We start from the raw sequence: 14,505 nt of genomic DNA, 5'->3' as shown, positions 1-14,505 counted from the left end.
TTTCACTAAGAAAACACAAGGTAGTGGTACAATGGTAGAGATCAAGGATTAGCACATTTGCTCTATAAAGGGCCAGACAGTAAATATTTTAAGCTTTTCTGGGTAAGAGGCAAAATAAGATGATATTTTGTAGGTACATATATAGTAAAGGAGAAAATAAATTTCCACAAACTCTTTGACAAAAATTCAGTATTCGACAATAGTGCAAACATAAAACATGGAAAGATAAACACAGAGATTTAGGCAACACTGTAAACACTCACCGAAAGGGGACTGGTTAAACAAAATGCTACCAGCTGTTTAGTAAACTGTGGAAGAACAACACATTCTGAGGTAGAAAAGTATTCAAGGTATATTGCAGGTGAGATGGGCTAAGTAGAAGAAAAGTACAGCATATAATTTGGGATGAAAAGGGTGGTGAACACATTTTATGTGCACTGAAATATCTGGAAAGATATATGAATAAACAACCATTAATCTAGGGAGTGGAGACTTATATTCTACCCTTTCTCAGATTTTTAAAAATTTTATGTTCTTTAAAATAAAAAATTAGTTAAAATAACTCAGACTTATAATACTGAATCTGAAAAAGTATTAAGTAATAAAGAAATCAAATAAAAGGTATGTGCTACTAATGAAAAAGAAGCAAGAAGTTCCATAAGTACACTCAAAAAAAAATTTGAGTTTTATAATCCTTTTGGCCATACTCTGAGATCTTTTATGCCTAATCTAGTATTTAGGTCAAAAATTCCTCCAAAACCTACGTAAGTTATAGAGCAGCTTGTATACTCTGATTCTATAACTATAAAAAATTATGTATTCAAAGAAAATGTTGAAAAGAATACACACCAGTTTACACTGGTAAGCTTGTAGATTGGACAGAAAAGTTCTGACTCTTATTTTATTTAATTCTGTATCATATGACTTTTTTAAAATAATAAAATACTACAAAGAAGTTTAGCAATGGAATACCACAATCTTCAAGATACTTACAGTAAAAACCAACAGCTGTAGGCAGCAAAAACAAAGCAAAATCACAGAAGAGTCAGCAATCAAAAGCAAACTACTTTTAACAGTTCTGTAGCTTTGACCCTACTTTCTAACAATTTTACTCAAGCAGCATAAACATAGCTGAGATCACATCAGACTTGACTCATGTCACATATGTGCTGCAATATATACACGTGACATGCACAGCTAACCTAAAATTTGGCGCTGTCATATATAATTTAAGGAACTGATTTTGGAATCAATTGGTAATGTGTGTTTTATTCAACATAAACAGCACTGTAAAAGTGCTTTCATAAAGGTGTACATTTGGGGGCTTAAAAATATAATTTCTAAGTCAAATACCGATCTTATAGGTGTTTTTTTTATATTGCTGGTACGGACAAAGGCTGCAGACTGAGTCTGCAGATGGACCTTCTTTGAATAGAAGTCATAAGAGCCTCAAAAGTTTTCAATGAGTGAACTATGCAATCAGTTGAACTGACTAGCACTTCCTCCTCAGAAATTTGAATTTCAGTGCAATGGAGCCTAAAGTTTCTAAATTTTCATCAATTCCAACTTCTTCCCTTTGTTGCTCCAGCCAAATCCCCAAATGACTGCTGTCCTTTCCCTACAACCATCCCTTATTTCCTTACCCCCATTTCTAGATATGCCACTGACAAAAAGGCAGCCAGGAACATCACTTATTTTATAACATACCATCTTATGAAAGTATGCATATTTAGATTTTTTTTTTTTTAAAGATTTTACTTATTTATTTGACACAGAGAGATCACAAGTAGGCAGAGAGGCAGGCAGAGAGAGAGGGGGAAGCAGGCCCCCCGCCGAGCAGAGAGCCCGATGCAGGACTGGATCCCAGGACTCTGAGATCACGACCCGAGCCAAAGGCAGAGGCCCCAACCCACTGAGCCACCCAGGCGCCCCTAGATTGTGTTTTGGTAGTGTAAAAATATTTCATTTGTGAACATACTGCTGCAGGACACACACATAGACATGAAAATAAATTCCCGTGCTCCTACTGGAAAGCAATATAAGACAGACAATGAAAATGTGCTAAAGATTTCTAGGAAAGAAGGGACTGCCTTCCCACATAAGGTAACATTTGAACTCAGTATCACAGAACAAGAAAAAGTTTGCAGGATATGCAGGGAGAGAACACCAAAGGTGGCAAAAAGCACAGGAAAAGAAATCACAGTTATGAAGGCACATGTCCCACTCAGGAAAGACAGGTGGTGAGAGTGGGGAGAATGGCAGAACAGCAGGCTAGAAAGGGGATTTACAATCATGCTGTGAAAACTGGACATTAACAAATATTATGTTATTGTCGTAATGTTACAAATCCGGGGCTGAGACTCTGCAAACCATATTCTTCTTTGCTAACTGGACACCTTTTAGGTTATGCCAAAAACTGGCACCAAAAACAAGTGTTGGGTTAAAGAAAGAAAAGACTTGCTGCTTTATGTTTCTTCTTGTGGGCTTTTTCTTCCTGTACCACCCCAGCAACACTTCACCCTATGGTGGCACTTCTTTCATGTACCAGAGGAAAAATCCAGTTTGCGCTTCCTACCTTTGTGATACCTTAGTGCTTGCTTCTTTACTATTGTAAGTAAATAGTTAACTTTATACCTTGACAACAATCCCTTTTACTAAATTCTGAATAAGTATCTGGAGAGGTTTCTATCTTATGACTAAACCTTGACTAATACAAAAATCACTAGAAATTCCTAAAACAAAGTAATGACTCATTAAAATCTTTGTTCTAGAAAGAACATTGGTAGTCATGTAGAGAGAAAGATGTGTCAAAGACAGATAATTGGGGTCAGTCCTCGCTAACAGTTAAGAGGCAATCGAAATTAAAAAAAAAAAAAACCCAATGTACAGAATGAATTTCATTGAACTGTATTTTTATGTTATGTCCAATTTTAATTCAAGTTGCTAAAATGAAACATAAACCTTACTACTACACTTACATTCTTTCCTTTTGAATACTGAGATTCATGTAATTGAGTTTCCTCCCTTTTGACACAAGCTATTAGGAGCTTCAGCATGAAAATTAAAGCCAAATCACAATGTCATCAATCTTTGCAGAGCTACCTTTTTTGTCTACTCTCCTTGGACCAAATTACACATCTCAGTTTTAGTTGTATGTGTCTTTTACATACCATTTTACATTTCATTTGAAATGAAAGTCAAATCCTTTCAAGTCACAGATATGCAAATAATTCTCAAAGTTTTTCTTCTTAGTAATGAAATGTTGTATTATACTGTTAAGTCGCAATTTCTGCCGCTGGGCATGAATAGATGCAGGAAAATTAACTTAATGTCCCACACAATGTTTAAACCCCAAATCTGAACACAAATGAAAAGATGTAATAGTATATTTAATTAACAATACGTGACAATAAAACAGCTTTAGCTTCAGGTGCTGCGGGAAAAAAATCAGTGTTTACAAAAAATTACTAATACATTTCAGTATGTCACAGAGGAAGTTAAGTGAGACCACCAAAATTACAATAAATTCACTTATTCTCTTTCACATCCTGGACAACCTGCTTCTTAACTGAGCAGCAGCATCCCGCTGCTCTAAAGGCTACCAAAAGACACCTAAATGTAATCCCTTTTCTATGTACTTCTATTTCATATTGGAACAAACACCATTCTGGCTTATGCAGAAAGACACAAAGTTCTCTTTAGATTTTTGCAGTAAGTCATAACCTTGAGATAAGAGAAGACAGATTTAAGCAAATCTACCATTTGATACACAAGGCACAACCACCTCGTTTGTCCCTTTGGCACCAATAAGGCTATATGAAATCACAAATAAAAATTACCTGAAGGATTAGAAAAATCCAACATGCTGGTGGTCGGTTGCAGGAGATCAGGGCTGCTAGATGAGAGTGTTCCAGGAATAGGCATTATAGCCAGACTGTGCCTGCAGTGTCTTGTTCCCACAATGCTGTCGTCCTGTGAGTGGCTCAGGCCTCCGTCACTTCAAAATAATGGCACATAAAGTATTTAAAAATTCTTAATGGTAAACGTTTCTTTTCTCTGTATACACTGAGGCATAAGACCAATTCAAAGTGGTGACTTAAAAAATTATATAAGTATATTACAGCAATTAAAAAATGGGATAACTATATTAATGAAGACACTCAAAATTTACTTACACTAAATTTAACTTACACATCTAAGTAGTTTTACATCATAAAGAAACAGTCATGTTGAGTTTCTATTGGTTTTGATAGAGAAATTAAACCTGAATGTTTGGGGAGCCTTTAAGATCATCCAGTTTTGGTGGACACTAATATATCCAACAACGTATAACCACACCACAGCAAAGTTTGCACTCGCAAATAATAGGTTGGTGATCTTCTAGGCGAAGCATGAAGTTGGGTCTAAATTTAAACCAAAAAACCCAGCAGGTTGTAGAAAACAAAGGGACCAGGTCCAAGTGACAAAATAAGAGAGTCTTTAAACATATGAACAACCTGAGAACTGCCCAAACCAGTGATAATGTGGAAAGGTAACAGGAAGATGGAACACAGAAGAACAGTGAACACTGGGTACATGTGACAAGTAGAAAGACGAAAAAAGAGGACCAGAAATCAAAACAGAAGAAAAGGAGTTTTATAGTCTTTTAAATTTATTCTAGGACATATGATTTCTTGCATGATATCTCGTATCTCAAGTCTAATTTTTTGGCTATTCCCTAGATGAGAGCATCACAACCACAGCAGACAGCAAGTCATTTAAAGTTAATTCTCTTCAAAGGTTTCAGAAATATCAATTAAATGGCCATATTTAAGCAAATAAAACACCCCTCTTTTAAGATACTTTATAAAGTATTTATTTTTTTATTTTTATTTTTTAAAAGATTTTATTTATTCATTTGACAGACAAAGATCACAAGTAGGCAGAGTGGCAGGCAGAGAGAGAGGAAGGGAAACAGGCTCCCTGCTGAGTAGAGAGCCCGACTTGGGGCTCGATCCCAGGACTTCAGGATCATGACCTGAGCCCAAGGCAGAGGATTTAACCCACTGAACTACCTAGGTGCCCCAAAATACTTTATAAAGTATTTTAAAGCCACCTGGGTGGCTCAGTTGGTGAAGCAACTACCTTCACTTCAGGTCATGATCCTGAAGTCCCAGGATCAAGATCCACATCCAGCTCCCAGCTCAGCAGGAAGTCTGCTTCTCCTTCTGACTCTCCCACTTCTTGTACTCTCTGTCTCACTCTCTCTCTCAAATAATAAATAAAATCTTAAAAATAAGATAGTTTAAAGGTTGAGAAGTTAGCGCCCCCTGGCTTTGGGACCTAGAATCCAATATTCCTGCCTGGCTCCAGAGGGTACAGCAACCTCCTAGGCCTATTTTCTAGGCTTCTGAGGAAGCACAGAATGGGCAAGGCCTGCCACAGTGCACCTGTACCTTCTCAAGCTCCAGAGAACTCTCGGCATGAAGACCAGCAAAGTGGAGAGAGAGTATCTTCCTCACTTGGGAAGTCAATATAAGGTCTAGCAACGCCATCCTGACTCCACACCCCAGCATTTCATTCATTATAGATACTAACTACATTACTATCAAATGACCTTATAATAACCCTGTGTGCCTTTGAAAAGATTTATGGTTTTGAATTGCTGCTTTTAATGACATTTGTTATACTTAACAAGAAAAATACTTTAAAGGTGTTACACAGGCAGCTCTAAATCCATCTAAGAGAAAAAATTAAAAGAAACCCAACTCTGTCATTTAAACTTTACATACATACCCCAGAAAGTCCTACAAAACAAAGGATTAATGAAACAGTCCTATACAAACACAGTACAGCAATGAAAAAGATTTCCATTAGAATAATGAGCAAAATACCATTTTTTTCTAAAGGTTAAACCAATCCTTTAGGTTAACATTAATTCTCATCTATGTTTTATTCAATGTAGTATTCTACCCAGTACCTGCCATACAAACAGGGGTATCAAAGAACACTTACCTGTTACCATGGAATGGATTAAATGAGTGATAGGGGATACATCCAGAATACGTTAGGAGTAGAAAATAGGACTTAGGCAGATTAGGGAACTATGCCAGATGAAGAGCGGAGGACAGTTAAATAAATAAGCTAAAGGACTGCTAACAGCCACAGAAGGAAGAGAGAGCTAGGACAAGCAAGACTGCACAGGAGTCAGGGAAAAGCATGAAGACATGGAAAGGAGCAAAAGTAAGTGTTTTAAGAGCCAGCTATGCATGTAAACTTGGGTTATTAGCTACGTGACCTCAAGGAAATTTCTTTCTGTTTCTGAACCTTTGGTTTCCTCATCTAAAAATGTGACTACTACTCCCCCAGGGCTGCCTTAAGGATTAAATTAGGTTATGTAGGTGAATATTTTGGCACAGAGGAAAATACAATTCCAATTTTTAAGAAGTAGTAGAGTACTTTTACTAAAATTAGAACAGTACAAACCTAGAAAGGATTTTAAGCAATTTGTACTGAAAAACAGAGAAGGCAGCATGGATACAACAAACGCTACAGAAACAGGAAGTGTTTACCTGGGAGAGAAGGCAGTCTCATCTGACAGAACTAAGGCTAAGGAAATACAGTATCTGATAGGATATTAGTGCTTATGTTAAATTGGTTCCTTATAATTTGGTGTGTGTTGCTAAAGATCGGAGCTAAATGTTTTAAAGTTAGGTATGAAAACAAAAGGAAGGTGGCTTCCACAGAAGCTGTACTTACAGCTTTGAAGTAATTTGCAACAACTTAAATTATATGGAAAATAAATATTTTTAAATAAAATAGGCTTTCTAATTTAACTGACTTTTGAAAACAAATCTGCTTATTTTTTAATACAGAAGTCCAAGTAACTGAATCCAAAGGAGCAAACTGTTAAAAGGTTAGCTGGTCCTATTAATAATCACAGTAGAAGCAAGTTTAACAATGTTAAAAAGTTTTAATTTTCTTTTAAAGGGAACTGGCTCTATTAGTAGTAGTAAGAAGTAATTCACTATGGAGACTAAGAAAAGTGCATGAAATACCGTAAGTCCTTATCTTTCTTACTGATATTATTTAACATTACCTCTGCTTTTTTAATAAGCAAAGACAGTACACCATACAGATACAATAATGTAAAGCTGGTTACAAATTCATGGTGATTAAGGTGTGAGCATGTATAAATGAAAACTATTCTAATGTTATGTACAACTCATGCCATGACATGAATGAAACAGTATCTAATTAGCAAAATATCCATGCTTTTTTGGAAGCTGAATTGATAAAGCCCATTTGCAAATAATCATGTCATTTCTTACCAAAACAGTCTCCTGAGATGATGCAGTAACAGAAATAAGATAGTTTTGAAAAATTCCTCAATAATTCCCCATCACTAAGTTTACTTAGAATAAAACTGTATTTTAGTTTCATATTATGAAACTAAAGAAGCTATGTAAATATCAATATGCAAATGAAAAATAATTCCAATACTAAAAGCAAACAAAGTATGCTGACAAAAAGATGGTGAGAAAAAATAATTTCTGATAAGCAAACAAGATAGTCTACTTCTGGGACTACTACAAAGAATAATATGAAGCTCTTACTACGCAATTTGTAATTAAAAGAAAAAAACCTAAAAGCTAAGTGATTAAAAAAAAAAAGGACATCAGATTTCCTAAATCATAAAATATTCACAAGTCAATAAATACCCATTGCTATGTCCTTTCACAGAGGTTATTGAAAATGAGTAAATTTTTTCCAGTTGTAATTTTCAGAATAATTCTTTCATTTTAAAATTATGTAATGGTTAGGGATATGGGGAATTATCTATTCTTATCTCAACTATTTGCTCTTTCCTTCCTTTCATATTCTTTTGCCTATGTGACAGATGTAGATTACTCTTTCTTCCAGTATTTCTATGATAACTCTTAGAGATGAATGCTGCAATGGGCAGAGACCAAGTGCCCTTCCAAAGAGCCTGACACACAGGAGATGCTCAGGATCATGGAATTAAATTCATTGAAGTTTTTTTTTTCCCCCACTTAAAAAATATTTAAAGGAGAAAATTTAAAAAATACAGTGAACAAGCAAGGCAGAGAAAATTATGTATAACATCACACCCTAGAAAAAAAAATCACAATCAACATTTTCCATTCTAGTTACTTTTACAGAATATAGCACAATCTATTTAACCAATCCCTTATAGCTGGACATCTAGGGTACTTTTTTTTTGTTTAATTACAGACAATACTACTAAGAGCATCTGTATATAAATCTTCACCTAATTATTAGAAATGGAATTACTGACTAAAAGGTATGAACATTTTTGAAACCCTCGAGAAAAAATACCCAAAGGCTTTATGGAAAGTTGCATAATTTCATATTTCAACAGCAGTCTGAGCCATTTATCTGATGTTATCAATTCCTGGCCCTGACTATTCTCTTGTCAATTTGTGATGAAACAAGTGGTTCCCTGTTTTCAAAATAAATTGAATACCCTTGATTACTAATGATGCAGCACACATGATTCATGTTCTCTGCTTATTTTCCCATTGAAGTTTTAGTGATCTTTTGTTTATCTATTAAAAGTTACCTGAAAGTGCCAAGAAATAGGATACACATTCATTCTCAAAAATGCTAAGCAACCAGTTTGACACATCAGTTCTTTTTGTAAAACAGGCTCCAGCAGAAAACCTTTATTATTTCTACTAAAATAAACTGGCTTTTTCTTTTTGCATTTATATAGCTGAAATTATTAGCATTTTACTACTCTGAAACATGTTTATAAGTGATAGTTTAATATTAACTTCTGAAGTACAGTATTAATGTTTGCATTCATAGCCAACAACAGTCTCCTACTGGCACAAAAAACTCCATACATAACTAAATGAAAAAGTATTTCCTTCTAAGTTATCTATTTCTATTAGATCTTTCATTATAGGGGGTACCAATATAAAGAAATCATGCTTGAAAATACTCAAATGACTGCTCCTGGCTACATTAATTTCCACACCTCCCACTGTAACCAAAGAGAATCCAAGCATAAAACCAATTCCCATCCCTGAAGGACATACTATGGAGATGAGTTAGCTGCGTGACATATGAATATAGCTGGTTGGAATCTAACACTAAAAAGCTAAAGTCAGTTACAGTCATTGTTCTCTGACTCTAGAGAACACACATCACAATGCCACTGTTCAAAATGAAAACCAGTTAAAGGAGATGAATGTATTCCACACCAAATCCACCCAGGTTTCCAGCAACAGAACTCAGGGCATTACCTCCTGAGAACTTCCTTTGAAAACTCTTCTCTGGTTCTGGTCCTCCATTCATCCCCTTTTGCTCATTGCCTTCCTGCAGACTTCTGCTCAGCCAAAACTGCCTGCCGTCTTTACACTGTGACCTAGCCCCACTTATACCTCTGTAATTCTCATATATGAGAATAAGATTTTTCTTACAGTGTTCGCTGTCCTGCTGTCACACTACAGTATGCTCAGCATTAAAAAAACTTCATCTATATTAAAGTTATCATTTTTATAAACTACTTGCCTCAAGGAGAGCAGTCACTAAAAAACAATGAGTAATAAATAGACTTTGTAGAAATCAGTGACATTAAGAACAGATTTCAGGATGTGTCAATTCTCTGTGAGCCCCCAATTAAATGAAGAACAAATGTGTTCCCTGACTGGAAATAAGAACTCAAAAAGAAAAGCATTTTCTGATCAGGCAATCTTTGAGATCCTGAACTCTAAAAAAATTGAGAGTTGGTATTTATCGATTTCTAAGTTGCCCCCTAGTGTCCTTGCTGTTACTACTGCACTGTGCTGCACTTTCAACCCCAAACTATCAAATATGATGAACAGAGTTTCTATGGCTCCCTCCTCCTATGACACAATGAAGTTCATATCTTTAGCATAATATTCAAAGTCCTTCATAACACAGCACTTACCTAACTCTCCTGCTTTATCCCTAGATGTACACACACTAATACACTCCAACTAACCTACCAAGCTTTGTTCCTGCCTTTTTATGTATTGAAACATTTTATCACTCTGTAATGTCTGCTTCCCTAGTTAGATAATCAACTCTTAGAGAACAAGAAACTTGCTCTATCTTTGTATTATTTGGACACTGTGCCTAGTGTATGATAAGTGTGTGGGAAAATAAAGGGTTTGTAGTACAAATTCCTTAGAGGTTGCAACCACCTCTTTTCAGCTCTATAAAATTATCAATGGGCATAGTGCTAGGCACTATCAGGAGCCAAGTATTTTCTTTGAGTATATTTTGCTTAAATATTCTTTCTTCTTTTCATTCACTGTCTTATTCAACAGATATTGAGTGACTACTATGTGTTAAGTATTGAGCTTGATTAGAACTTGTGTGACTGCTTTAAGATGTAGATAATGTAAAATAAATAGACATAATATATGCTAGACTCTTTCCCAGTTGTGATACTTTAGTGAATTGATTTTCTAAGTATTTTACAGACCTCAATTTACATTTAAAGTCTCAAAGTTTCATTCTTTTTTGGTGACATCTCAATTTAGAAATAGAAACAGATTTGATTAAGAAGGTCATTTAGAATTCAGGAAGGAAAAAATAGTGCAATAAGAGAAAGATGACTTAGAAGACAAAAACCAGTATCAGCAAATGTATTCCCAAGATGTCCAAATTTATACATCAAAGGACTGAAATTAGACCAAAAATACACAAGAAAAGATTTCATAAGATAAAACGGGCAGTCTTCCCTAAAATTCAAAATAGCTACTGGAAGAACACATAACCTAGCAGTGGTAACATCACAGAAGCAATGGAAAAATACTGAGAATTTCTTATTTATGGGTTACTTACAGATTTTATGATGCATTGGTTGTATAAAAACCAAAACTGACCTCAAATTCCTTAACCTCCCCCCCCAATAAAATATTATAGTCAATAGGAAAAGGCCTACCATGATACAGATTAGCATTACCTACCTAAACAGTTTTGGAGGTAAGATACTAAACCGTGTTTTATCCAAAATTTTCCTGATTTTGTTTCTTCCACCTGAAACAGTGTTTGCTTTTATTTTCTTATTTCCTTTCTCCTGTGATGTGTGTTCAATATCTCCTGGTACATCCTGGATTGAATGGCGATTACTTTTTTTTTCAGCAATTTTAGGAATATGAGGAATACCAGATTTTTCTTGTTCAGTCCTACTAAGTAACTCTTTGAACACTGTGGAAATTAAAAAAAAAAAATGTCATTTCTTTTCTTCTCATTAGCAAGATTTTATAGGAACAACAAATTTGAAAGATAAACAATCACTTTCTATTACTTGGCCTTTCAGTCTCATTCATTAAACATTATGAAATTTATACCCATCCTTCATCAGCCATATCCACTTATCTCTTCAGTTTTTTAAGATTTTTTTTTTTTAGTTTTTTAAGATTTTAAGTAATCTCTATACCCAACTTGGTGTTCAAACCCATGACCCTGAGATCAAGAGTCACATGCTCTATCTACCAAATGAGTCACCCAGGTACCCCTAAGAATATATTCCAATTTTTTTAAAAGTAGGCTTCATGTCCAGCTTGGGGTTCAAACTCATGACCCTGAGATCAAGAGTTGCACACTCTACCAAGTGAGCCAGTGAGGCACCCCTCTCTTCAGTTTTTATAACTAACCACACTTCTGATATTTTCCCAAAGTGGCAAAAGAAAGTTACTGGCAAGAATGGAATGAAAGTGGGCAGGTAGTATGTTTGAAAGTCCAGGGCTTCCTATTTAGTAATAATTGCTATATAATAACAATAAGTAATATAACTATTAATCAACTCAGATTTTATAGAAACAAGTATTTAGACTTTATTATTTACACGTTATTTCTTATCATAATCTATATCACTTGAGATGAGATACAAGTACTGCAGTCAGGCTCAGTTTTGTAAAATTTAGCCAATTTAAAAAAAAAAAGTTTGGCTGCACCTGTTTTCATCAGAAATAAACAATACCAAATGTAAAAATAAATGACAGTTTCCTCAAGACGACATTTCTGACAATTCCGTCACTTGTTATTCAGCTAAGAAACATTCACTACAGTGGTGTGAAGTAAACAACCAATCATTCTTAGGTAACTTCCTATTAACGCGAAGTCTGATGAGTTATTTCATTCTTAAGGAAAGTGAAAGCACACTGGAAGAACTGCCTGTCTCACAATCTCTTAGCCTAGATCAGAATTTTCACCTTGGGAGAAGGGCTATACCTCCTTGGGATCAGGTGAAAAAAAGACTAATCTATGTAAGACTATGGCTCAATCCCAGGACCCTGAGATCATGACCTGAGCCAAAAGCAGAGGCTCAACTCACTGAGCCATCCAGGCACCCCCATACTAGGTACTTCTAATAACTAGTATAATTAGTAATTAGTGTTGCCTTTTCTTTTTTTTTTTTTTTTAAAGATTTTATTTATTTATTTGACAGAGAGAGATCACAAGTAGGCAGAGAGGCGGGCAGAGAGAGAGGAAGGGAAGCAGGCTCCCTGCTGAGCAGAAAGCCCGATGCGGGACTCGATCCCAGGACCCTGAGATCATGACCTGAGCCGAAGGCAGCGGCTTAACCCACTGAGCCACCCAGGCACCCAAGTGTTGCCTTTTCCAGTTAGGATAACCTATATTACCTACGTTTCATTAATTAAGACCACAGTAATTTTTTTGTTGTTTTAAATATGCTTTCTGAAATAAGACAGATCAACTACTAGAGGGGGGAAAAAACTAAAAAGATAAAAGCTAACATAGAAGGTAACCTTCCTAAAAACTCATGGTGTCTGGGGGGGTCTGAATCAAAGCAAAATGAAGCTACATATTTTAGAATATGCAGGTCTTCAAAAGGTATAGCTTTGAGTAGTACTACTTAGTACCTTTATAAAAGAAAAACTGTAAATAGTACAAATGTGCCCACTGAAAACAGAAAACTTATCTTTTTTGTTGTTTTGGGGGTGACTGAACAGTTTCCTTCAACATCAAAAGAGTTACAGGTAAGATTCTGAAAGACAAAGACTTAAAAAATTGATGCATTACAACAGAAAATAGCTTGGCATTCAGTTGTAGAAGTGGACCACTCTTGAAAGTTTCAACCAGGATGATGTATTACCAAAGCATATTCAAAGTTTATGAAAAGCATATTTTCTGCCTTCAAAATAATGGGGAAGCTTTAGGAGTCACCTTCTCAAGACATTTTGCTTGATTAAAAAGCAATAAATTCCTTTTAGTTTCCTTTGAAAATTATGCTTTAATTTAAGCATGCGGTAAAGGCAAAAATGCCTTTTTGAGCTAAAATCAGTATGTACTCATGCAAAAAAAAAAAAAAAAATTACTGACCCAAGAACATGTCAGGCACTATACCAAATGCCTGCAGATTGCCCGTTGTAGAAGAGTTAAGTCTAAGATACGTGGTACAGAAAAAACATAAGCCAAGGGATTAAGACAACGGGAAAGGGAAAATCCTCCTTAATTAAGTCACTGTGTAAGAAAAGTTCAGTAAGGTGAGATTTTAACCAAGCAAAGGGAAGGGAAAACAGAATGACACTAGGTAGAGGAAATCTCAAGTTCGAAGATCCTGTCACAAAAGGAAACTTAAGGAAAATTAAGATGACTGGGGAATAAGGTAGATAAGGGGCCTAAAAATGCTACGGTGAGGTGTCTGAATTTTCTGTGAAAAGCAACAGGAAATCTTTAAATGGGCTGTAGATATTCCTGCCTGTGATGTGTACATAACCAACTTAAGAGTGTATGAAGAAGTTTACATCCTCACTGGACTTGTGTATACAGTTATAAATAAAACTGTAAAGATATTAATTTGCAGATGAAGAGAAAAATAGTGAATTTTAAAAATTAGTTAAAGTTCCGGATAAAAATTAATAGGTGAGTAAATGTAATTACAATGCCAATAAAGAACAATATTGAACATATGAATCAGAAATGAAGGTGCCGGAGAATCATAAATTTGATTACATAAAGATGAAAAATTTCTCAGTCCCTACCTATATGTATGTATATCCACACATGCGCACGCACAAACACACACACACACACCCGCAACACATCACAAGCAAAGTCAAAAGGACCACTTGGGGAAATATCTGCAACCTTTAAGACTAAAAAGATACTTTCCTTTTTTTTAGTAACACATTCAAGCAAATCAATGAAAAATAAGAAACTCAATATAAACATGGAAAATGAAAAGACTGTGAAAAAGAAATGGTAATATGTAAAAAAGGTATTCATCTTCCCTCATAATTAAATGATGTGCATCAATAACCACAAAGTTGATCAAACCCACTACAGAGGCATTCTTAAATAGAAGTGTATGTAGATTGGGATAAACTTTTGGAAAGCCCAAGTACAGTATTGTCAAAATTAATTCCACTATAAGAAATTTATCTTACAGGTATATCTACATAAGCATAAAAGTACAAAGGATTTTTATTTCAACACTATAAACAGCAAAAACTAGCAATAACCAAAAACACCCATCAA

General features: G+C 35.1%; 1 protein-coding gene across 1 annotated transcript in view; it reads right to left on the bottom strand.

The window, feature by feature from the left end:
* RAPGEF6 (Rap guanine nucleotide exchange factor 6) overlaps nt 1-14,505 on the bottom strand; it is a 196,720-nt gene that overhangs the window by 48,472 nt on the left and 133,743 nt on the right. The window contains 2 exon segments of the mRNA XM_032336811.1: nt 3,840-3,997; nt 10,968-11,208. Coding sequence (XP_032192702.1) covers nt 3,840-3,997; nt 10,968-11,208 — 399 coding nt within the window.

Source organism: Mustela erminea, chromosome 3, assembly GCF_009829155.1.
Source record: "Mustela erminea isolate mMusErm1 chromosome 3, mMusErm1.Pri, whole genome shotgun sequence".
Taxonomy (NCBI): Eukaryota; Metazoa; Chordata; class Mammalia; order Carnivora; family Mustelidae; genus Mustela; species Mustela erminea.
The sequence above is the reverse complement of the archived record's forward strand: the minus strand, read 5'-3'. Positions and strand labels throughout refer to the sequence as shown.